General features: G+C 36.8%; 1 protein-coding gene across 3 annotated transcripts; it reads right to left on the reverse strand.

The window, feature by feature from the left end:
- Positions 1-909: 909 nt before the first annotated feature.
- Positions 910-3,465, reverse strand: LOC149240739 (uncharacterized). 3 transcript variants are annotated; one of them, XM_089367358.1, is made up of 5 exons: positions 3,002-3,423; positions 2,804-2,894; positions 2,575-2,590; positions 1,509-2,172; positions 910-1,356 (listed from the first exon to the last, which is right to left on the reverse strand). In XM_089367358.1, exons 4-5 carry the CDS (start codon positions 1,811-1,813, stop codon positions 1,236-1,238), a joined length of 426 nt encoding a protein of 141 aa, XP_089223484.1. In that variant the 5' UTR covers positions 1,814-2,172; positions 2,575-2,590; positions 2,804-2,894; positions 3,002-3,423; the 3' UTR covers positions 910-1,235. The 3 variants fall into 3 exon arrangements, 2 of the variants coding, with proteins under 2 accessions (XP_089223484.1, XP_089223486.1); XR_016245549.1 differs by lacking the exon at positions 910-1,356 and having other exon boundaries at positions 1,573-2,172; positions 3,002-3,465; XM_089367360.1 differs by lacking the exons at positions 910-1,356; positions 1,509-2,172 and having other exon boundaries at positions 2,256-2,590; positions 3,002-3,463.
- Between the last annotated feature and the right edge of the window lie 20,205 nt (positions 3,466-23,670).

Raw genomic sequence — 23,670 nt, forward strand, 5'->3', positions numbered from 1 at the left:
GTTCACACAAAGAAGTATATAATGCTTCCCATAAAGATTTACCACACGGACAACCATCGGATTTGCAGATTTAAATATGAAACAAATTTAGCTGAGTTCTGTAAATCTTAGAGACAAAGCATAAAAATTATACACACAGGATCCTTAAATCAGAAGTCAAACCACAGCAGTTATCACACTAGAATATGACATAACACACACCACTCAGCAGATTAGCAAACCACTCAAATAGATAAAGAAACAAGAGCCGGATTGTCTTTTCATAACCACTGCTTTCACAAGTGACATATTAAATGAAAGGCGAAAGGTTCCATTTTCAACCGAACAAGCGCCCAAGCCAATATTTCCTTCGAAATTTAGAGATGACAGAACAAACAAAGACGAAGAGAAGCCCCATATAGCAAACCCAATTCAGAGCACTAGTCCATTGTCTGTCTTGGACACTAGCTCTAGCTCATGGAAAACCCCCAGCTTTAGCCCAGAAACTCCAATGCCAGGGTGCGCACGAAGCAAAAGGTTAAGAGCCCCTGCTTGTGTAAATTGAAAGCATCATAAAGTTAACGATTGATTGTGTAGGCATTTTGTTGAAGGAATCTTCATAAATGTATGGTTTTAGAGATTAACTTTCCTTCATGCAATAGTCAATGTTTACCAAAAGACACAAGTATAATATTTTTGCACACAGTATGAGCACTCGGCTATGCTCTGAGAGAGAGAGGGGAACCAATCACCATACTGGCACACAGTCCACCTCAAGGAGAGGTGAAATTCTCAATCCAATCCATTTTCAATTAATGATAAAGACAACGACTAACCATCAAGAAAACTTGCATTTTACATGGACAGCAACATGTGTTCTAGCAGCAAGGTTGTCAAGAATGCCAGATACCCATCACTATTGAAATCGTGTGCTTGGATACACTACTGTGCTACCTATGTAACTGCATCAATTAGTACCTACTATATAAGTTCAGTTATGCCACACTTGCACCAAGTGATGCTACTGCTAAGAAATTTTATAAAAATAGCTTTCAGCTAAAATGAAAACTGGCATCCTTTACAGTTCTCTGTTTTTTGACAAAAGTACAATAAACCTTCCATATTGCATGGAAAAAGACGCGGCTGATAGGAGGTCAAATTCGTTATACATAAGCTATAAACAATGATCTGCTCAGTTTCTTAGGATCCGTAACATATGAAACGCCTCAGCATTTTAATCGCACACAAGCAAGTGTTCATGTAACCTTATTTGGGCATACCTTGTCTGCAGGAACATCATCATAAACATTTACTGAGCCAGAATAGAAAATTGTCAGCTGTGCGCCTGCTGGCTTTTCAGAAACACTGGCAACAGCCCTTCAAAACCAAAAATGCCCACAGATTTGTCAATCCACAATGAAGCTAAAGATAATTGGCATTCTGCATGAACCATACAGAGAGTAAGATAATATATTTACAAACCTTAAACTAAAATCACAACTTAACATCAGCATTGACAATCATATTACCCTGGTATAGTGGTTCTGGTGGAGGCTCCAACAACAGGCAAGAAGGAATGTTGTCGAGCTAAGGTTGTCCAGCTAAGGGCATTCCTTGAAACTGTCTCACCAAAGTAGTTGTTATTATATTTAAACATAAATTGAAGTTCATTAAAATTATTAGTAAAGTGAATATGCCGGTTAGAAAAATGAATACGACAGGCTCCCAAATGTTGCATGCGCAAAGAAACGTGGCCACATGTTAGCAACGTAAAAGCCAAATGTTGCATGCGCAAAGAAACGTGGCCACATGTTAGCAACGTAAAGTAAAACATTCCGTATCACCGCCAAAGTATCGCTGCAGCTACCAGAGAAAGGAATTTCCACGACCCGAATACACGTTCATTCAGAAACTCTCTTTCAGCAATCTAACATCTTCTTCGCTGTCGATCATCCCGTTTATGAAATCGGTGTATCGTGTGAAAACCAGCGCACCCGGAGCCGCAGAAGATTCAAATGCCACCAGATTTCTCAAGATTAGGCAGTCTTCTCATCAAAGTATTGTGGTGAGGTCGCCGTCCGTAGCAACGAATTTGACTCCCGCAGAGGATAAAGCGGCCACGGATGGAACAGCTAGTTCGTCTCGTCAAAACTCCAACCCATATAAATCTCCCTGCTTGTGAATTGTCATTACCTAAATAATCACAGTGAATTAGAATGTCTGTTAGAGATAAATATGATGCCACACAATAAGATGCAAAGGGAGCATGATTCAAATGAAATATCAAATCATGTAACAACAGTATATATATATCGTACATAAAAATAGAGTATATTTTGATGTTCAAATAGAATAATGAAAATCACTAACAGATATCCTGAGTGATTATTGAAATTCTCAGTCCATATTTATGTTTTAGAATATTTCAATTAGATGTAGTATCTGCTGCTTCATATCAGGCATAAAGACCAACAAGTATAAGATGAATCAAAGCACAAAGGTGGCACGAGGTAATAAAAATCAATGAGCCTGTTCTTTCTTGGGCTTCACCACAACAACAGGGCACTGTGCATGGTGAACGCAATAGTCACTCACACTGCCAAGAACCACCCTGCAGATTCCAATATCATCTGCTTAAACAATATTGCAAAATAGAAACCCAATAGAAACCTGAAAATAGAACTAACAGTTTCACAAAATAAAACCCTAATAGTAAACTGAAAAGAGAAATGCCAGTTTTTCAAAACAGCAATGGCATGAATCATTCTGAATCATGCATATCAGTAACAATGCTTAATTTGCAGATGCAGCACTAATACAGCACCTCAAGCACATTCTGGAGAAAGCTGCTCCCGCGCCCTCACAGAGCCGCCCGCGCTCTGTAATCGTCACCGCTATAAAACCCTAATAGTAAACTGAAAAGAGAAATGCCAGTTTTTCAAAACAGCAATGGCATGAATCATTCTGAATCATGCATATCAGTAACAATGCTTAATTTGCAGATGCAGCGCTAATACAACACCTCAAGCACATTCTGGAGAAAGCTGCTCCCGCGCCCTCACAGAGCCGCCCGCGCTCTGTAATCGTCACCGCTGCAAACAGAGCCGATCCACAGGTTTCTTCACTATTTCCACTGCTGAGCTCGCATTGTCGAGCCGCTCTTTCTGAACCAAAACCTTGAACAGCGATGCAGCTGTTAATACCCTGCAACAACACCTGGACAACATGCAACCTTAGCATATACCTTACCAAATAACGAAACCTGTTTACCAAATAGCGAATTAATGCTAGCATTAACGCTAACGGTTGACGGTCAGGGATAATGAAACTGGCCACAATTTGCAACTTAACCTATGTTCGGGCCTCTTCCGCCTCGGGAAGAGGCCAAATAAGATGGAAAAGGTTAAAGCCGAATCCCACCTTGGTTATTTGCACATAACACCGCACATAACACCTCACAGAACTTTGTTATAAGCGCATAACAGACAGGGAAAGCACCACCGAACTAATGCTAAGTCCACATGAAACGATTACAATAGTCCCTGCCGGATGCCAGATGGCAGGGACTAATAAATACATAAAATAAAATTTAAAAAAATCAAAAACAAATTTTATATATATAACTTTTTTTTCGACATCATACAATTTAAATCTCAACACACCATTATAATTTCAAATTGCCAAATCATTATAAAAACATAATAAATAAATAAACATACACTGAAAGCATAAATCCCATACATATAAATGATAAAAAACTAAATAAATAAATAGACCGTATCGAAAATTAAAAGATTTAAAATATAAATAAAAAGCACTAAAAATCTTTTGGGGATATATATATATATATATATATATATATATATATATATATATATATATAATTTAGAAAATACAGAAAAAATGAACTCTCAATGGTGTATAAAAAGCAAAAATAAAAATAAATATTTATGTGATACTAAATATTTATATTTATTAAAAATGTATATAAAAAAATAAATATAATTAAAATTATTTATATATAATAATTTTATTAAAAAAAATTATATAATTAAAATTTATATTTTTAAAATTCATATTATAATATAAAGTAATTAAAAAATATATATATTTTATATGAGAAATATATATATGTTTTGATTTATTATATGATATATTGGAAGTTTTTTTTCCTTAGAAAAATCCGTAACTTTTCATTAAGTAGGAAAAATTACATATTGTAGATGCTATCGCATATGTTGTATGTCACTGTGGACTATGATCATAAGAAAATGCTATAGAAACTGTTACCAGATACACCTCCCACAGCGATCTTCTATATTCAGCACGGCGATCTGCTATATTTAACTGTGGAAACTATCAACTATGTTATGCTTGATTTTTTCCTGTACATGAGCCACCCAGGGCCCTTACACCTAGTTCAATAATTATCAAAAAAATATTGTATATTGTTCAAAATTTACATATATATTGGAAGTTATTATATTAAAAATAAGAATTAAATTTAAGTGGAGAAAATTTTCTCAAATACTCAAAATAAATTCAATTAATAAAATTTAACAAAAATATTTATATAATAATACAATTAAAAAATGTCCAATTCCCTATCCAAAAGATGATATATTAAACATATTGAAAATATAATTCCACCCACACTTAAACTTAAAAAGAAAATAAATAAAATAAAATTTAAACTTTAGATATAGTTATAAAAGGGAAAAAAATAAAATAAAATAAAATAAAATTTAAACTTAAAATATATAGTTATAACACCGCATAATCAGAGAAAACATTTCAACAAAAATACAACATAATCCAAACGAACTAGCTTCAACTATTTCTAAACATATCCACACGTATATTATTTTACACACATTCATACAACTCTTAAAAAGAGATTCATCAACCATTTCTGAACATACATGTATATTGTTGGTGAAAAACAGAGAAATTAAAAAAAAAAATTAACATCGATCCCTAACAAAATAAACTTCATTTTCTTCCCAAGCCCTCGCTCCTTCAGAGAGACTCGCCCTTAGACAATTAATAATTCTTCTCCTCTTCCCAACAGATCAAATCGAATCAGTTCAAGTAGTTATTTGAACATTATACGAGTAGCTAAGTTTATCCCCATTCTAACTTTCCCACTTATTTCAAAGCTTCGGCCCACATCTCAATGGAGAGTCAGCCAGAAAAGCGATTATACGATAAGGGGATTTCCAAATCTTTAAACATCGGTCCAAATAATCTGTTTCTACCTGAACATGACACACAAATTTCATATTAGAATTACACGTGACCCAATCTTCAGCATCATGGTCGACATATAATTCATTCCAGCGCCCCATTTCATGTTTTTCTTTCCATTTGGCTCTGCCTCAAGTAATAGCTGCCTGATTTGCACAAGCAGCAACAGTTTCCCTGCCGAAGGCAATACCCATTCTGAATTTCGAAACTAACTTATGGGGGTGAAGGAGAACACGACCACTGTGGAGATGGAGGCAGAGGCGTTGTTATTTATAGATCTCGATTTTCTCATTTTCCCACATACTATTAGGATTGCAATTGTGATCGTAATATCTGTGTGAGCAATTGGATTCGACTCTGAAAAATCCATTGACTAGGGGGGTTGTTTGAGATCTCTTGAATAAGTGGAGATTGCACACTATATTGTATATTCAGTTTGGGATTGGGTTTATCTCTGAGTACTTGGATTTGACACAGAAAGTCTATTACTTCAGGGATGGTTGAGATCTATTGAATGCTTAAATTGGTGGAGGTTATTCACCAGGTTGCATTCAGACAATGAATGGAAATTACAGGGTTAAATTTCTGGAAATGAATGGATTATTCATAGATCCATTAGGTGGAGGTTATTCACCAGGTTGCATTGAGACAATGAATGGAAATTACAGGGTTAAATTTCTGGAAAATCCATTGACTAGAGGTTGTTTGAGATGTCTTGAATAAGTGGAGATTGCACATTATATTGTATATTCAGTTTATCTCTGAGTACTTGGATTTGACACTGAAACTCTATTACTTCAGGGTTGTCTGAGATCTATTGAATGCCTAAATTGGTGGAGACATCAGATTGCATTCAGACCATGAATAGAAATTACAGGGTTAAATTTCTGGAAATGAATGGATTATTCATAGATCCATTAGATGGACAAATTAATCCAGCATTTTCTCGGCCTCCCACATGCAATTGGGATTTGGGATTGTGATTGTAATCTTTGTGTGAGCGCTTGGAATTATATTTTAAATTTTAATAGAGGTCACACCTGAGAAACAGAAGAAAAGCAAGAGCATAGGCCAAGAATATAATATGGATGTCATGTGGAAATTAAGTACGGGAGAGATACCCTCCTGCAGCTATCATGTCTAATGTTCAAAACCCAAAAAGGAAGAATAATCATAAAAGAGCTTCAATGATGAATAATCTTATCATAGATACGCCTCGGAGAATTGGGGCTTCTGGAGAACTCGGTAGAAACATGGCTAGTAATTTCCTGGATCGACATGTACAACCCAATTTAAAAATTAGCTCATATATGTCTCCTTGAAAGAGATTTACTCAATGTCTTTAGGCAAGATTTCAGATGGGTGAAGCAAATTTATCTGTTTTATTTGAGTCTTTGGATTGGGGAGACCGGGAGAATTAGGGAAGATTACTGAATACTCAGTGTCTTAAAGGCTTACTCAGTGTCCATTCAAATCCTTGGAGTATGGAGTGTAGATGTTTTTGTGTAACCCTCCTTGTTAAATGCAATATTTCATCTCTAGCAAATAGGTCGATTTTGTGAAGGAATCTAGTCCACGATAGGGGAGCATCAGAAGGTAGCTACCCTATCAAATTCTTCTTAGATTGACTTTGTCTTGTGATGCAGTATCTCAATGGATAAAGGATTTCCTACTTGTGTTCATGACTAGAGATGAAATGGCAGATGGAAGATGATGGAACGGTTGTCTAACTAGTCTTTTTAAAACTTCCATGCTGCCTAGCCAAGAAGTAAGATTCCCATCCCGTGCAAACCCATTGGAAAAAGTGTTCATCCTATTACAGTAACGATAACATTGTGATAATTTGAAAGAAGATCTGCGAGCACACTCAACCCATATGTTACAGTAACCTTGAACTATGATGATTCTCAGATAAATCAAAGTATTGTAATTTCTAGCAATTAATAAGAAGATTCAAAGTCAAGTGATGCAGGGATAACCCCAGCTCTTGTCACATCGAAAGGTAAGAAGCATGCTCAACCAATGAATTTGAAGGCATTCATTTGAGAATCAGAGCTTTTCATGCATTTGTACTAACATTTTTCTCCATGCCATCAACAGTACCATAGGCACGCAAAGCACCCATAGCTCGCTTTCTTGAAAAACGAAGAGAGAGGTATGTGTTCATTTGCCATAGTATTCTCCAAATGAAACACAGACAATGGCAGAATTTGGGCATTTTGCTTGATGTAGTTATCTGTTCATTATGCATTTGCAGGATTATTACAAAAGCTTCATGCCCACCAAAAAGTTACCTGACTACTCACCTCAGAGAGAAGCGTTTCCTAGTTCTAAGCACCTTTGTGTGGATGCCTAACAAAAGAAAATCAGCTAACCAGTAAGGGACTGTATGAGAAGTTCCCAATTGATTCAGAAAGCATGGGGTATTTTCTTGATAAGGATCGGAAGCAACATTCATGTTCACTAAAAGTGTCATGTCATGAAATTGAAGAATGTGAAACTACACTTGAAGCAAAAATCATTCAGTTCTTTTGTTTCCCATTTAGAATAGTACCAATCAATGTGTCTTGGAATGTCTATAATTTTCTTGCATAGTGAGCTTGGAATAGAAATTAAGATCATATGGAAAACTTATGAATTCATTAATTGAAATTCTATTGGGATTGGGATTGCTATTGTAATATATGTGTGCACACTTAGAATTAGCATTGTTTGTGATCTCCTAAATGCTTGAGTAGGTGGAGATCACTAACCAAATGGTACTCAGATAACAGCAGGATATGCTAACTGACAAGGAATAGAGATTACAGAATTGAATTTATGGAATTGCATGAAATTTTCATAGATTTTGTAACTGTAAAAATTATTGTACCCAAATTATCAATGGGAAAGGTCCAACTTAGAAGTACAACCCTCAACATGCCTTTCGAACCCAACTGATGATAAGGTGGAACTCCATTATCTAATACTGATTTTCATTTGGATTTTTATATGTTGACACAAGCCATGGCTGGGAAACAGAAGAAAAACAACAACATTGGTCAAGAATGTCATAGGGATATTATGTGGAAATTAAGTACTAGAGAGATACCCTCCCAGCTATCAGGTCTGAGGTTTTGACACTCGAGGAGGATAATTAGAGGAAGATAATCATACTTATCTTTAAATGATAAGTAATCCAATTAGAGTAATCCGAAGATAATCTGAGAAGGATAATAATAAGCCTTCAATTATGAGTAATCCTATCATGAATATGCCTTGAAGTAGTGGAATTTTCGAGCACTAGGTTGGAAAATAAACACTGATTTCCATGGATGGGAAAGCGTTGTGGTGCATGTGGGCATCAATCATATATTCCCTTCTCTTTTAGAACCTTCAAAAGAGTTTCCAAATGATGTTCCTACATCTAGAAACAGCCAAGTTTCAAAATCACATTCCTACATCTAGAAACACACATCATTTTACTCTAATTCAAAACTTGAATCGTTCGTTATTAGATTGTGTCAGATTTGTATTCTAGTTTGAAATTGATGGCAACTGCATAGCTATAATCAACATTTGTTAAGAAAATAGTTTGAGGATTATTTTCTACGTCACTATCAATTGTCATTGAGAAGTAAATAACATGAGATTGATAAAATGTCTATGCATAATTTAAAGATGGTTTTGGATTATTTATATATTTCTATAATTTGGTCAGATTGAAATCTTCTAAGCATAGACATAAATAACTTAATAAAAATGTATTTATAGTCATACAAATATGGGAGACCAAGGATTACAACTCTAACCTAGATAAAGAAAGCAACATGGACCAAGAACTGGGATTGCAATGAAAGAATGGTTGATATCCAAATCAGAGATTGCAAGCTTTATACTTAAATTTAGAAATTACTAGTCAAGCCATGTCAAGTTAGTGCAAGCTCAAATCTGAATGTACACAAGGAATCGTACTGCTGACTTACTGTCATTGCTGATTACATATGCTAGAAAAGAAGACACAAGCATTATTGGAGAATGATTGGAATTTTACAGTGGCAACAGAGGAAGATGTTTAACATGACGATCAATAGAACTTAAGAAGTATGTTGGACTCTCTATGCTAAAGGATGTAAGAGGATAATAATATTTGTATAATTTTAATCAAATATGTACTCAAAACTATCTCTGTGATTATTGAATCATGCATCTCTGCAAACTTGATCTAAAATCCGTTAACCTATTGCCTCTATTACTATCATAATCTGTTGCCTCTAATAGTATCATTATTTAATTATGATATTGGAACAAAAGCTATAAACCCAGCCAGTTTTCCGCTGATTATAATAATAAGCTGCGTAGTGTTAATGGGCGAGGCAAAGGAAGTAGCATCCTATCACAAATAATATCGATGACAAATCCCCAGGCATATAGATTATCTATCAGACATAAACAAAAACAAAAACTACACTGACTGCACTAATAGAGAAACAAAGCTAAACACACAAATGGGTTCAACTTAATAAACTCACAACTGAGTTAAACATGGTTATATATGGCAGGCATAAGTGAAGTTTGACATATAACAATGTTTTTCTTTGACCCTGTTGGAGTTGGGAAAAGGCCACTTGTCAAGGCAAGCTAGTGGGTAACGAAAACATTATTTTGGTTTTGTTTGATTGGACCATTTCTAGGTTTCATCTTGTCATGATTTGTGGCATCGTCGGAGTAAGGAAAAGAGTAATACTAAGCATGGGAATAGTAAATTGAGTTTAATTTTGATTGGTTGTTAGCAAAGGATGCGACCTAATTGCTTAATGTCTGGTACTTGGAAATCTCTCACTGATACACTTTAGTGGGCTTCAAATAGATATTGAGGTCGGAGGATTCGCAGTACAATGTTATAATCAAATCTCACCTATATTCCTTAATTATAAGTTCCAGAGTATGGATGGCTGAATAAGAACTATCAGAATACCTTCAGGATGGCTTGAAATCTCTAATAGTAAAATCTTGGTTAAGGGGATGTGGAGAAAAATGATGGTCGGTCACTTTTATATAGATATCAGAGCTATTATGGAGGATTACTGCCAATCAAGATTCATTCAGTCAACAAACTATGGATGAATTGGTCACCTGGAGGATGCATCATGCAACAAAGTGATTGTTCACAGATATCTGAAGCAATGTGTTGGATGCAAAAGTGAGGACAATAGTTTACAGCCCAAGCATACCTTGCAATCAAATTTATGGAAGCCTATATGAAAAATTGAAGAGAACCCATTCTGCACTAAGTCTATGATCACTGGGTAATGGTACTTTGCTGTTAATTCTTATCTGAAAGGTGATTTGGGAAGATAAATTTCGATGGAGATCTCTAGCATACTGGAACGATAGTGAAAAATGTTCATGGTGAATTACAAGTAGTTACGGTCACCAAACTAAAAACACCTTATCATTAAGATTATAACCAATTTTGAAAGTTGTTATTTACTACGTTTAGGGAGTGACTCAACTACCCAGTTTCAAGGTAGTTGAAGTTTTTCTCGTGTGTTGTAATCTCCCCAAATCCTTTTTGAGTTAGTCTCTTATTTAGTTATCCTTTTCTAAAACCTAGACATTAGTATTTTCTATAATAAGAAACAGAAAAAGGTATGTAACTTGTGTCTATATATGGTTGATGTCATACATGTTGTCCTATTTATGATTTTCACTTTGGGGCACGAATCACTCTGCCTATTAATGGTGTTCCCTTTTACAGAACTCCTAACAGAGTCTTTTCCAAATTGAGGCTGTGAAGTACATATCCTACTATTCACGTTAGAATTCTGCCATTGGAGTCCGATTTCAACTTCCCACTTGGTTTTGAATTTGTGACAACTGCATAATTGGACAGAGAAATCAATACAAATACCAGTGAAGCTTCCTCCTTATGATCAATTTGATGGTGAAACACAAATGTTTCCATGAAGTATTGCTAAGCATCTCACACGAAAATAAAACCTAAGCCCCCCCCTTTGTAACCATGAACATAACCTATCATGGTGATTAACAAATCAGGCCCGTTAACTACGCTAAAACTACACCATACTACAAAAGTGAACAGGCAAGGATATTGAATTAGGGTAAAACTACACTAATGGCATGGACAAACAACAGTTAAGAAACCTGGCCCTCCACATGAATGGGATGATCTTAAGGAGAGAGGTTAGCTTTTAGATACCCTGCCCCTTCCCATCATTGCAAGGCTGGACATCGGGTTGTTGCCATTAACAAAACCAAAGCTGGACATGGAATTGCAGAAATTAATACAAGAAGATCTGGACCTGGGATTGCTGAAATGAAAGGGCTGGGGCTTCTGAGAGGAAATGTACCTGGAATAGAAGCCTCACGATTGTTGAGAGAGAGCATTGAACGTTTTTTCCAAATGGAGGTTCCTATCCATCACAACAACAAAACATTAAAATATTGAATGAAACCCTCAAGGCAATGTTGAATAATTTTGAAGGTCGTGCATGATATCTGGATATTTGAGAGAGATAGACAGAGATTTAAATTTCTGAATCGAATTCTACGAAAACAGGAGCAGAACAAACTAATAAGGCGTATATGAGAATGAGGAGAAAAATAAATAATAAAAATAAAGATGTACCTGAAATGAGAAGAAACCATCACTGAAAGAGCAGTGATTGTTTAGTTGCTCAATCACCCTTTCTTTAGAGTTGCGAATGATCAAAATTCAATCGCCACCTCCTCTATCACATACAAACGACATGACTGACTTTAAAGCACAAGCATAGACTCAAACACAAGAATTTACAGACTCAAACACCCAACCACAGACATATCGGACCAAAGCAGAAATAGAGGTGGCCGAAATAAATGTGAAATTTCTATAATAGTTGATGACTATATAGATTTCCCTTCAACGGATACCTCGGCCTCCCTTTGACTACTTAGACAGACAAATACACACTGTCTTCAGAAAAACACGCACTAAAAAGTATAAAAAAAAGCTCATAAATCCAAAAAACGCTTCAATGCTCCTTTTTTTTTTGAGTCCTGTTTTTTTTGCTTTTTCTGTTTTATTTTAGTTTTTTTAATTCGATCCTAGCTTTTGTGCGATGTATCTATCTTCCAAATCTTTAGATTTTCTTTTGAATTTGTACAACGTTACATAGACAAAGATTCATGTGAATATTTTTGAGTTTTGTTTATATATAGGTTAAGTAGAAAAAAAAATTAGAAAAAAACAATTAAGATGTTGAAGTGGAATGATAAGGTAAAGTTGTTAATTGTCTTGAGTTGTTAAATGAAATTGTAACTCAGAGTTGTTAGTTGGTTATATATGAAGAATGGTTTAGTATTCAAATTTGAGATTTTAGTACTTATCAATAGTATTTGAAATAAAAATAGAGGTATAGAGGTATTTGGGTAAGAATAAGTAAAGTGAAACCAATCCTTGTTACTTGTTGGAATATATATTGTTGTGATGGGTCTACAACCTTTGTTATTGACACTGTGAATATGCTTGTCACCCCACAATCTTATTTTCTTGTGCCTCCTCTTACACCTATCTTCAATCCCAATGCTTGTTACTTGTTGGTATATATATGGATTAGCTGACTTGCTAAAGCTTTGTTGGAGCAATGTTGTTTGTGATGGCTCTACAACCTATGGGTCAACAACCTTTGTTATTGACACTGTGAATATGTTTGTCACCCCACAATCTTATTTTCTTGTGCCTCCTCTTACACCTATCTTCAATCTCAAGTTTTAGTGCGTTGCTCAGTATGACTTTCACTTCTAAATGCTCAAGAAAATATGAAAATGAGAAATATGGCATTCATGTACTCTGAAATTTGAAAATATGGATATTTGGGATAATGGGAAGGATTTGTCTATGACATTGTAAATGTTGATACCAACAATCTTATTTAAACAAGGTTTGGCAACCCCATGAATCTAGCATGGCTACATTAACATACTTAATTAGGCTCTAAAATATCAATTTTCTCTATCTTGGCATACGTCAACCTTACTATAATTTCCATTTATTCAATGAGTGTATATTTTTTTTATTTGATATCCTTTATTTGTGATTTTACTGCATGTTTGAAATTTGATATTACATGCTCATGGATGGATGCTTCTAAGGCAACACCCTTACTATTTTGAGTTTTTCAACTTCTGCTTACAAATTAATATTATGTAGGGAGCTTAACTAATAACCTAGGTTGTTGTCCTAGCATCTATGGAGGTTATCTCACACTAATTGGCAAGGTAATAAATGTTGGTACACAAATTCTAACAAATAGTGGTTCCCTAGTTAAGGGCCATTTTATTCAATGCCTTACCCACCATTGCTAAAATATAATAGTTGTGTTAATCCTACAATTATATAATGGTGAATCAAATATCATTAATTTCAGTGGGGTTCTATAAATTCACTGACAAGTTAGACACAATATTGATGGCATGTCCCGAGATGTATAGATCATCTATCACACATATGCATGCATAAATAAAGGGTGGTAGATAAAGAGAGGGCATTCTTATTTTAATCTCTTTATTATGTTGTAAGGCGTTCCCCTCTAAAAACAACTCCCTCTAAGGTTACGTATACATTCATATGCCCTTGATTTAAATGTTAGACGATTAAATTAGTTTGAGACATCTGATTAATTCAACTGGTATTAAGTTAGTTACAAATTATAAGAGCTTGAGACGCAGTCGACCTCGCCTTGCTTGGTACTACCAATCGTGTGGAATGCTTTTGCCAAACCGGCAATGCAAAACTAGGGAAGAAATCACAGCGAGAGATGGGGACGATGGCTGACGTCTGCACTACCAGAACATGGCTTAGGGCATTGTTCCCTCTCTTCACTTTGACTAAACTGGCCACCAGCATAGATAATGCTAAAAATGTGATTTTGATCCCATTCTCTAAAGTCTAGGGCTCCCCTTGTTATCTCTTGTCATGCGCTGGATGATGGGCACCACTACCCTCTCGTAAAATGGTAGCCATGCGATCAGAGTCAGCAGGGAGAAGACAGAGAACGATCCTGCGGGTCTTTGGAAGTCGTTGGAGCCAAGCCTCCGATCCATGGTTTGGGCTTGCAGAACGACGAACATGTTTTTCTACGCGACCTTTAAGATATTTAAGATGTTCAAGATTTGAAATGTTTGTCAATGTCTTTAATTCTAAGCAAAATTCCATGCTTAGCTCTTCCAATGATTTCAGGCCTTCAAGATTTATTGTTTCTAGTTTAATGCATGCATTTAAGATGCTCAAGATTTGAAATATCTGTCAATGTCTTTAATTCCAAGTAAAATTACATCCTTAGTTTTTCCAATGATCTCAGGCTTTTAGGATGCAGGGTTTCCAGTTTGATGCATCCATTTATGTTGAGATATTTAAGATGTTCAAGATTTGAAAGATCAGTCAATGTCTTTAATCCTAAGCAAAATTCCATGCATAGTTTTTCCAATCATCTCAGGCCTGCAAGATTCAAGGTTTCCAGTTTGATGCACCCATTTATGTTGAGATATTTAAGATGTTCAAGATTTGAAAGATCTGTGAATGTCTTTAATTCTAAATTCCATGCTTAGTTTTTCCAATGATCTCAGGCCTTCCAAATTCACAGTTTCCAGTTTGACACATGCATTTATGTTGAGATATTTATGATGTTCAAGATTTGAAAGATATGTCAATGTCTTTAATTCTAAGCAAAATTCCATGCTTAGTTTTTCCAATGATCTCAGGCCTTCAAGATTCACAGTTTCCAGTTTCATGCACCCATTTATGTTAAGATATTTAAGATGTTCAAGATTTGAAAGATCTATCAATGTCTTTAATTCTAAGTAAAATCCCTGGTTCAGCTACACTAAAGACCTTTGATATGTCATTCCCTCCGGAAAGTGTACCAATTTAGCACATCCTTTGAGGTTGACATACTCAAGTGTGGATATTTGTCCTAAAATATCACTTGGAGTGGACAAATTAACGCAGTATTGCAATGATAGATCTTGAAGATGCAGTCATTCAAAGAATGTATTAGGCAGATTAGCGCAACCGGATAAATCTAATAACGTTATATTTTTAATCCAATTTAATACAAGCTTTGATCTCATGGACCGAAACACAATAATGAATATTGTATTGTTATTATAAAAAATGGGGTATCCAGAAAACCCCTTTTGAGGGAAGCAGCGTTCCTATGGCGCTTCGGGCGTTATCAGTTAAAATAAATTTAATACAATCTTGATCTCATGGACCGAAACACAATAATGAATATTGTATCGTTATTAAAAATGGGGTATCCAGAAAGCCCCTTTTGAGGGAAGCAACATCCCTGTGGCACTTTGGGCATTATCAGTTAAAAGCCAGAAAGGGTAAACACAAAAAGGCTGAGAATTGATCCTAAGCTAGGTGTGTCAAAGCACCCACCGTGTTCTATGGTTAGACCACAACCCAATCAAAGGATACAATTTGAAGTGTTTCTCTATGATTTGGGATCTCTGTTATGTTATTCCCCATGTCAATGAGATTATATGATGTGTATTGTTGCATTTTTGGAACTACTCACAAGAGAGAAACGGTTAATGGAGTAGAGAGACCAAACACAATGATTTCTCTCCATTTGTGGATTACAGTGGGCCTTATATCTCTGTAGGGAAACACTGAATCTGCATCTTTTGGGACTGTCGACAAAGGCTTAAATTTCCAAATAAATTACTTTATTTGTTTTCTGGTAAAAGTATCGCAAGGTACTTTAAGCATAGATGGAAAGCACCGTTTAGGTGTTAATAGGGACCTTGAGGTATTAATATTCAGATTGACTTGGTTGTGTCTTGTTATTGTTGGAATGGGTCACAAGAGAGAAAGGGTTAAGGAGTAGGGCGAGGGTACAATGATTTCTCTCCATGAGTTGAACAGTGGGTTCTGCATTTCTGTAGGGAAACATTCAATCCTGCATCTTTTGGGGTTGTTGAATAGGCTAGAGTTTCCAAATAAATTACTTTAATTGATTTTTGGTCAAAGTAGATCGTGGGGTTTTGCTTTAAGAACGGTTTAGGCCTACAAGGATATGGAGGTACAATATCCTTAGTAACGATTTAGGCCTATAAGGAAAAACCAAGTTGAACCTACCTATGTTAATGCTGTGGAGTTTGTATACTAATTCAACCTCTTTAGATATAGTTGGCAAGCATGCTAAATTTTCTGTGTTGATTCTGCCCAGTAAAGCGGAGGTTCGACCTCATCTTCGGGCATGAGGATATTCTTGGAACTTTTTTCTTGCTCAATATTTGCATGAGAATTTGGGCAAATATTCAAATATTCAAGTATCTGCATGTCAGAGGTCAGTGAAAACACAATTCAAAAAAGAAGCATATTAAAGGAGGTATTCATGGAAACAATGCTAAACTTAGCACAGATGAGCGAGTTTCTTGCTCAATATTTGCATGAGAGTTTGGGCAAATATTCGGCAAGGAAAGTATCCACATGTTAGAGGTCAGCGAAAACACAATTCAAAAGAGCAGCATATTAGAGGAGGTATTCATGGAAACAGTGCTAAACTTAGCACAGATCAACGAGTTCCTGTGGGGAGTATGTTAGAAAACTTGGCATGCTTGCCACACAAGAACAATTTTAATTAGTATTTCTTGACAAGTCCATTGGATGTTCAACAATCAAAAGGCGAACAACCCTAATGTTGACGTCATTTGTGAGTTGAGCGGATTCCGACCCTTCTGAATGTGAATCCCTCCTGTCAAACAGTACTCACAAGCACATATACATTGAATATTAAGCTAGTGCAAAATAAGAATAGTACATGGTAATAAAGATGTAGTACAGATTGTAGAACATAATGGAGTGTTCTAATATTAAAATGTATTTAACTAATTCCATTTGAACAACTACTGGATTCAAATCTATGGATCAAAGGGTTTTCTTTAAGAATAAAAGAGGGAGACATTGAAAGGTGTAAAGCCTTTAATAAGCATGAAAGGTGTGCCCTGATTTAGGTGTTAGATAATTAAAATAGTTTGAGCCATTCGATTAATTCGACCGGTATTAAGTTAGTTACAAATTATAAGACTCACGACGCAGCAGGTCGACCTCACCCTTGCTCGACACTACTTCCAAGTGTTTCCTTAACCATGGTACACTAGTGGAGTGGAATTGATCATCTGTGCTTAGACAAATTCAATCTCATTCATGTAAAGTTTGCGTTGGGCACAACTCGAGTTTTAGAGTAAGTTGTATTTTAAATTGGAGTTCCCATAAAACATGGGTTCACTGAATTTGTCACAGTTTCATTTGACAGTAACCGTACTCGAAGCAACGTGACTAGTTTCTGTATAGACGTATTTGAGGCGGTTGTGAATAGACTGGATTATGCACTGCCTTATGATCTCATTCCCTACTGGGAGTACAACCATACACACTACTATGATGACCTTGTCTATCAAGTTCATCTCAAGGTACCTTCTATAGCCCGTTGAATTATTAGATTTCAAATTCTTCTGATTACCAAGAATTCAACTCATGTCGATATTGATTTCAAGATTGGTTGACAGAAATTTGATGCAGTTGTGGGCGATATCACAATTTTAGCTAACCAAAGTAACTATGTCGATTTCTTGCAACCATTCATCTAGTGATGGTAGTTCATGTCAAGGCAGACGAAGCAAATAATGCTTGGGCCTTCCTACTGCCTTTTACAATATGCATGTGGTGCACAATAAGGGCATTTTTCATATTCACAGGATGTGTAATATGGCTATTCGAGCATAGGGTAAATCATGAGTTCAGAGGAAAACCCAGAGACCAAGTGGTGACTCTACTCTGGTATTCTACCCACGATAATTTACTCTTAATACTCAATTCATCATTTGCGCATAGTTTTATTTATGTTTGTGGCGTTAGTCTCCAGTAAGCTGACTTTTCCTCTTTTCTATTTGCCCTGCTGTTCCAGGTTTTCTTTCTCGACATTGGTTTTCTCTCACAGTAAGCGATTCCCATTCCCTTTGATTTGCTTTGTTTTGTTTTGTTCTCTGGTTTGAAATATATAAAATCATGTCACTATTTAGATGGCTTTAGATGAAGTTTTTTGTCCCTGTTTATAAACTGTACTGCAGGGGTGAAGTTAGTGAGCAGTTTGTCTCAATTGATGCTTGTAATCTGGCTATTCGTAGTTATGATTCTAACATCCAGCTATATGGCTAGTTTGACATCTATTCTTACAGTACAAAAGTTGAATCCTACTACTAAAGATGTTGAATCTCTCCGCGCCAGTGGAGCACTAATAGGGTATCAGGAAGGCACTTTTGTAGGTGAATACCTACAAGAGAAGTTGCACATAGCCAACGAAAATCTTAAAAAATTTTCAACGGTAGAGGAAGTTGGAGAGGCTCTCTCAAAAGGCACAATTGCTGCCATTTTCGATGAGATTCCTTATATCTACATTTTTCTAGCTTCACAATGCAACTATGCAATGGTTGGACCTATTTACAGGACTCGGGGTTTTGGCTTTGTAAGTTGCATTAGATATTCAATAATTTGTCTGAATTCCTATGTATAAATGACTTCTTCCATATATGGTTAGTCTCTCACGAATCAACACTTTTGCATAAGTATTTCCCAAGGGCTATCCCCTCATCTTTGATATTTCCAGGGCTGTTCAGTCTCTTTCAGAGGACAAACAAATGCAACAAATTAAAAACAAATAGTTAAATAACACAACCTGCACATATTCGGGAGAAAAAGTAGGTTCCAATAGGTTGAGCATGGGCATTTTTGGGGTCTCTATCTTATCACTGGATCGGTGTCATTTGTAGCTCTGAATATATTATTTTCCATGCTTCTCCACAATTATATGAGGGAGCCTAATGTTAAGGATAACAATAATAGTGAGGTGGGTGATCCATCAACAAGGAAGTCATTGAAGAGGGCAATGAAATTGTTCATGGTGTATGTTGACTAGAAAGAGAGTTCAACCTCATCTCCCCAAACAAGAGTATCATAAATTAGCCACAACAACAGTCCATTCTCTCCAGCAAATTTCACAAGTAGTCGTTCGAAGATGCGAATGATTCCTTTCATCACCAACATGCTTTCTAGGAGAAGCTTCTCCATTCTGGATAATGAACATGTGGTGGGTGTAGATGAAAACGTAATTGCACACGCTTCATCTGTTTCCACACTTGATGTTTCCGAGAAAACTACCGTCTTTTCGATCTGCTAGTCCCACTAAGACGGGTAGCTATCTTAGAAATAAACAATCAAAGCAATTTGCGATTTCCTTTATGTATGATAGATAAGAGAGAAGCAAAGGGGACCAACTTGGATCTTCCGCTTGGCTCCTTGCTTGATTTCTCTCTCCCTTGATAGAGCTTGCCACTCCTCTCCTACTTGTCCCGCTTCAAAGAATACCTGTAGAGTCAAAGTAACAAAACACCATCAAAGCATCTCGATCTATAATATCATAAACAATGCAAATTCAGAAATACATTGACCATACAATTGCATTCACAAATAGCAAGATTCACAAATACATGATTATAAGGAGGAAAACTCAAAGAACTTTATTAATATTAGAAGAGAGGATTACAATCCAGCTGTCTGATCCAACATCATCCTCCCAGCATCAAAGCCCTCTTCACCTCATGAAAAGCAAGATCACCCAACAATACAATGTCCCTTCTCAAAGAGAAACCAACATCACTTCCTTACAAATTACAAAATTCCAGCCTCTAGATCTCTCAGATGAGGGATCCATTTATAGATGTCTTGCAAGGGTGTGAATCAGCTCTGGGTTTTTGATTAGTGTCATTCCACTAATAGTTCTTGGTTCCACTTGGAGATTTCATTGATCTCTTACTCATCCCTGGGCGAATTCAGAGAGGCAAGTGTCATATGAGAAGTTTCTGGAAGATTCCATGATTATCCACTTAGCAAATTGTCTCTGCCATTTGTCTATTCTCGCTCATTGCACCCCACAGAAGGCTCTTTCAGTATGCATCGCACCTGGCTAGTGTAGCAGCCAGTATGCATTGCACCTTGACCATGGAGTAGTCAGTATGGTCCAGTTTTGGCCAGTTCCGAGTGGTTTTTCAGGTGGAACTTCTGGGAAATGATGTAATCAGCTGACCATGATCCTTTAGGGTATGAAACAACACTTTTAGGGGTTTCAGAGCCCTTGGTTTATGGAAATATGAGTTTGGGGTTGCAGTGCCCAAATATGTCTATAACAGTTGCCCCCTAAAGCATGAGATCATAAATCTTTTGATGTGGGGTGAAATGCTTTCTCATGAGGGTCCAAGGTATTCGAAATGGAAGGTGACCTGTATAAGTTACAATACAATACATCATCATCATATTATTTTCATGATCTAGCTGAGGCGGGCATTCCCATGCTCAACTTTATAAATTCATTTTCATGTACATAGGATAGACAATCATCTGTTGTTGCAAACTGGTGATTCTTCGCATGAAGAGTCATCTTCCCTGGCTTAGATGACTATCTGTGCAGCTTTTGTGTACAATTGATGTCTTTATTTTCCTGAATATATCGCAACCCGGATGGATGAAACTAGATCTGGGGTCTTCAAACTCGTTCAATCTTCACCCGATGTACAAGTCGATCCATGTGAAAAGATGTTCTAAAGTCGAACATGGAAAGACATCGCCTGATTACCAGCCAATAATGTAAGCTGTTAACAGGCGCGAGAGGAATCACCGATAATGATAATGACCCTCAAGGTACTACAGTACAATTCACGTGGTGTGAATATATGATCTGATGTTGAACACCATGCAAAATCTTTCGGTCGAAGGCCATTGATGTAAACCTGTCGCCGGAAGTGAGAAACTTGCCATTGAGGCATGCAAGCTTCAAAGTACTAAAAGGGTTGTTTCTAAGTCAACTTCTTGGATAATGAGCTGATGTTGACAAGAAGTGACTCGCCGTAGGAGGGCCTTAATGTATCCCACATCTACGACATGAAACAGAACAAAAAGATCTTCTGGAGGTGAAAACGATCTGGTGATATAAGGTTCAGGAATGGCGGTCATGAAAAATGAAGGGTGAAGGTATTGCAGTGGATGAGGCGTTTGCTGGATGGTGAATTCTCTGAATGACTTCTCTTGAACATGTCGGTGACATTGAGATGGATTGGTAACATTAACCCCAAAATATGGATGGTACAGAGGACCAATGGTGATATGACCGGTGAACGGAATAACCCAACCCGACTCAATCATGGTGATGGAGTGAAAGTGTCATGTTCAAGAGCGACCTGCTACCAATAAAATTCTTCAAGTTTTCTTCCCTTTTTCCCTAGTCATTGCTGACTAGTACCTCTTTATTTTTGTCAAGCTTGAAGAGGATAACATATGCTTATTCTATAATCTTCCCTTCAGGCAAACCTGTCGCTATGTTTTAGCGAGTCTAGTGAGAGTGAAACTTGTTCTTTTCTGGGTGGACAAGTTTGTTGCTATTGTTTTAACGAGTTTAACGACAAAGATAACTTGGTCCTTTTCATGTTTAGAGAGTTTCAAAAGGGACGAAAAGGAAACTCCATAAGTCCTTTTCCGTAGCACAATCCCTTAAGTCTGAAAAAAGTATAAAATAATACGCAAGGGATGACTTTTCAATCGTTTTAGCGAGCTGAAAAAGACAAACACTCGATCTTTTTGTGGGATAATCCCTCAGGTCCAAAAAGATTAAAATACAGGAGGGATGGTGCTTCCCCTTACTTTAACGAGCTAGAAAGGCCAATAGCTCGACAATATTTTTATATTTAATGAGTCTAAAAATAGTTTAAAAGAGACTCGTTTTTTAGGAACGAGTGGTGTTTTTCGCTAGCAACTGGTTCCAAGTAAGTTTGGAACTTCTCAAAACATGGCAGTGTGAAGAGGGTGGCTGACAGAACCCCTCGTCGCAGTTGTTCCTCAAAAGGGTAAACAATCAATTGGAAGCGTGTGATCGACTAAAAGAATGGAGGTGATGGTAAGAACACAACCAAGGCTCAAAAGGCTGATAGCAGGGCAATCACAAAGGTTATTTACCGAGGGTGGACTCATTTTTTAATGAGCTTGAATTGGAAGAAACTATGCTCAGTGGCGGGTTTATTTTTTAACAAGCTTGAACCTTGCGGAAACATTGCTCATGCCAGTCGTTTAAAGATGTCTCTCATTGGTAGGTTTATTTTTTAATGAGCTTGAACTCTACTATAACATGTGCTCATTGCCTTTTTATGTAAGCTAGAAACGACCAAACTACAAAGCTAACTACACTAAAGCTAAGGAACTACTGAGATTAGGTAGGATGGTTCTGTCTTTTGTCTAGACACAATCTTTCCTTTGCTTCGTCTGTGCGCCGCAGACAAAGGTGAATGGTGGTCAGACCAATCACCTAACCCAAGAAGTTAACACTAAAAAGCTAAAAAGCTAAAAAATGAAATTGGTCGTCTTTCGCTTGTGTAAAAAAGGTTTGCATGCCCCCAGGTATTGAGAAAACGAGAGTTTCCAGGTCACCATATGGAAGTCCTTGCGGTTAGGAAGGATTGCTTCTGTCCGTGGTTAGACAAAAACACTTCCTTGGCTCTATCCATCGAAATAGACAAAGGTGAATGGTGTGAGCTTCCAATCACATAACCTGTCGGCAAACCTTATTTTTTCAGCTGGGTTCGCTTGCCAAAGCAGACCACGGTGCATGCCACCTAAGCTTCATTACATTCACCGGACTACTCGTGGTAGTTAGGTGGATGAAATGAAGGTTGAAGAGACATTCTCAATGCAAAGAGACCATTTAGCGACGATTTTTGACTTGTAGCTGTGTTTGAGCCTGGAAATGAAAGTTGGTCGATAAGTTGTACCATTCTGCCTTCATGTGGGAAACACATCACTCGAAAGAGTGTGGAAACAATAGCTTCCATGCTATAAACATAGTCATGCCCAAGGAGTAGATTCTAATATAGTGGCCCTTGGACTACCATCGCGTTCAAGTGAATGTTTTTCCTTTTCAAAGTTATCGGCAACTTCAGAAGGATCCCTAATGGTCGACTGGTTCCTTTGTTAAAGCCTGACAAATTTTGTGTTTCAGGCAGAAGCGATGGTGAACCAAGTGCTTTCCAAGCAGTTGAGGAAAGGATACTCACTGAAGCCCCTTCATCTATGATAGTGCCAGACACGATCATTTTGTAAACTTGTACTATGATTCAGAATGGTACATTAGATGGAAGGCAGGGTCTTGCTAGTTGATTCCAATCAAAGGAAACGACTAGACTGCTTGGATGAGGTGCTGATAAACGGCTGGATGAACCCCTTGAACTGGGGGAATTTCCTTCTGTTGTAAAGGAACGGGTGGATTGCCCCCAAGTTCATCAGACTCTTTATTGACAAAAAGAATTTGAACAGTGTCATTCTCATTCTCTTTGGAAATTGTATCATTTGAA

This window comes from Pinus tabuliformis, chromosome 8, assembly GCF_031772625.1.
Source record: "Pinus tabuliformis cultivar Carrire ecotype Pingquan chromosome 8, CPIR1, whole genome shotgun sequence".
Lineage (NCBI taxonomy): Eukaryota > Viridiplantae > Streptophyta > Pinopsida > Pinales > Pinaceae > Pinus > Pinus tabuliformis.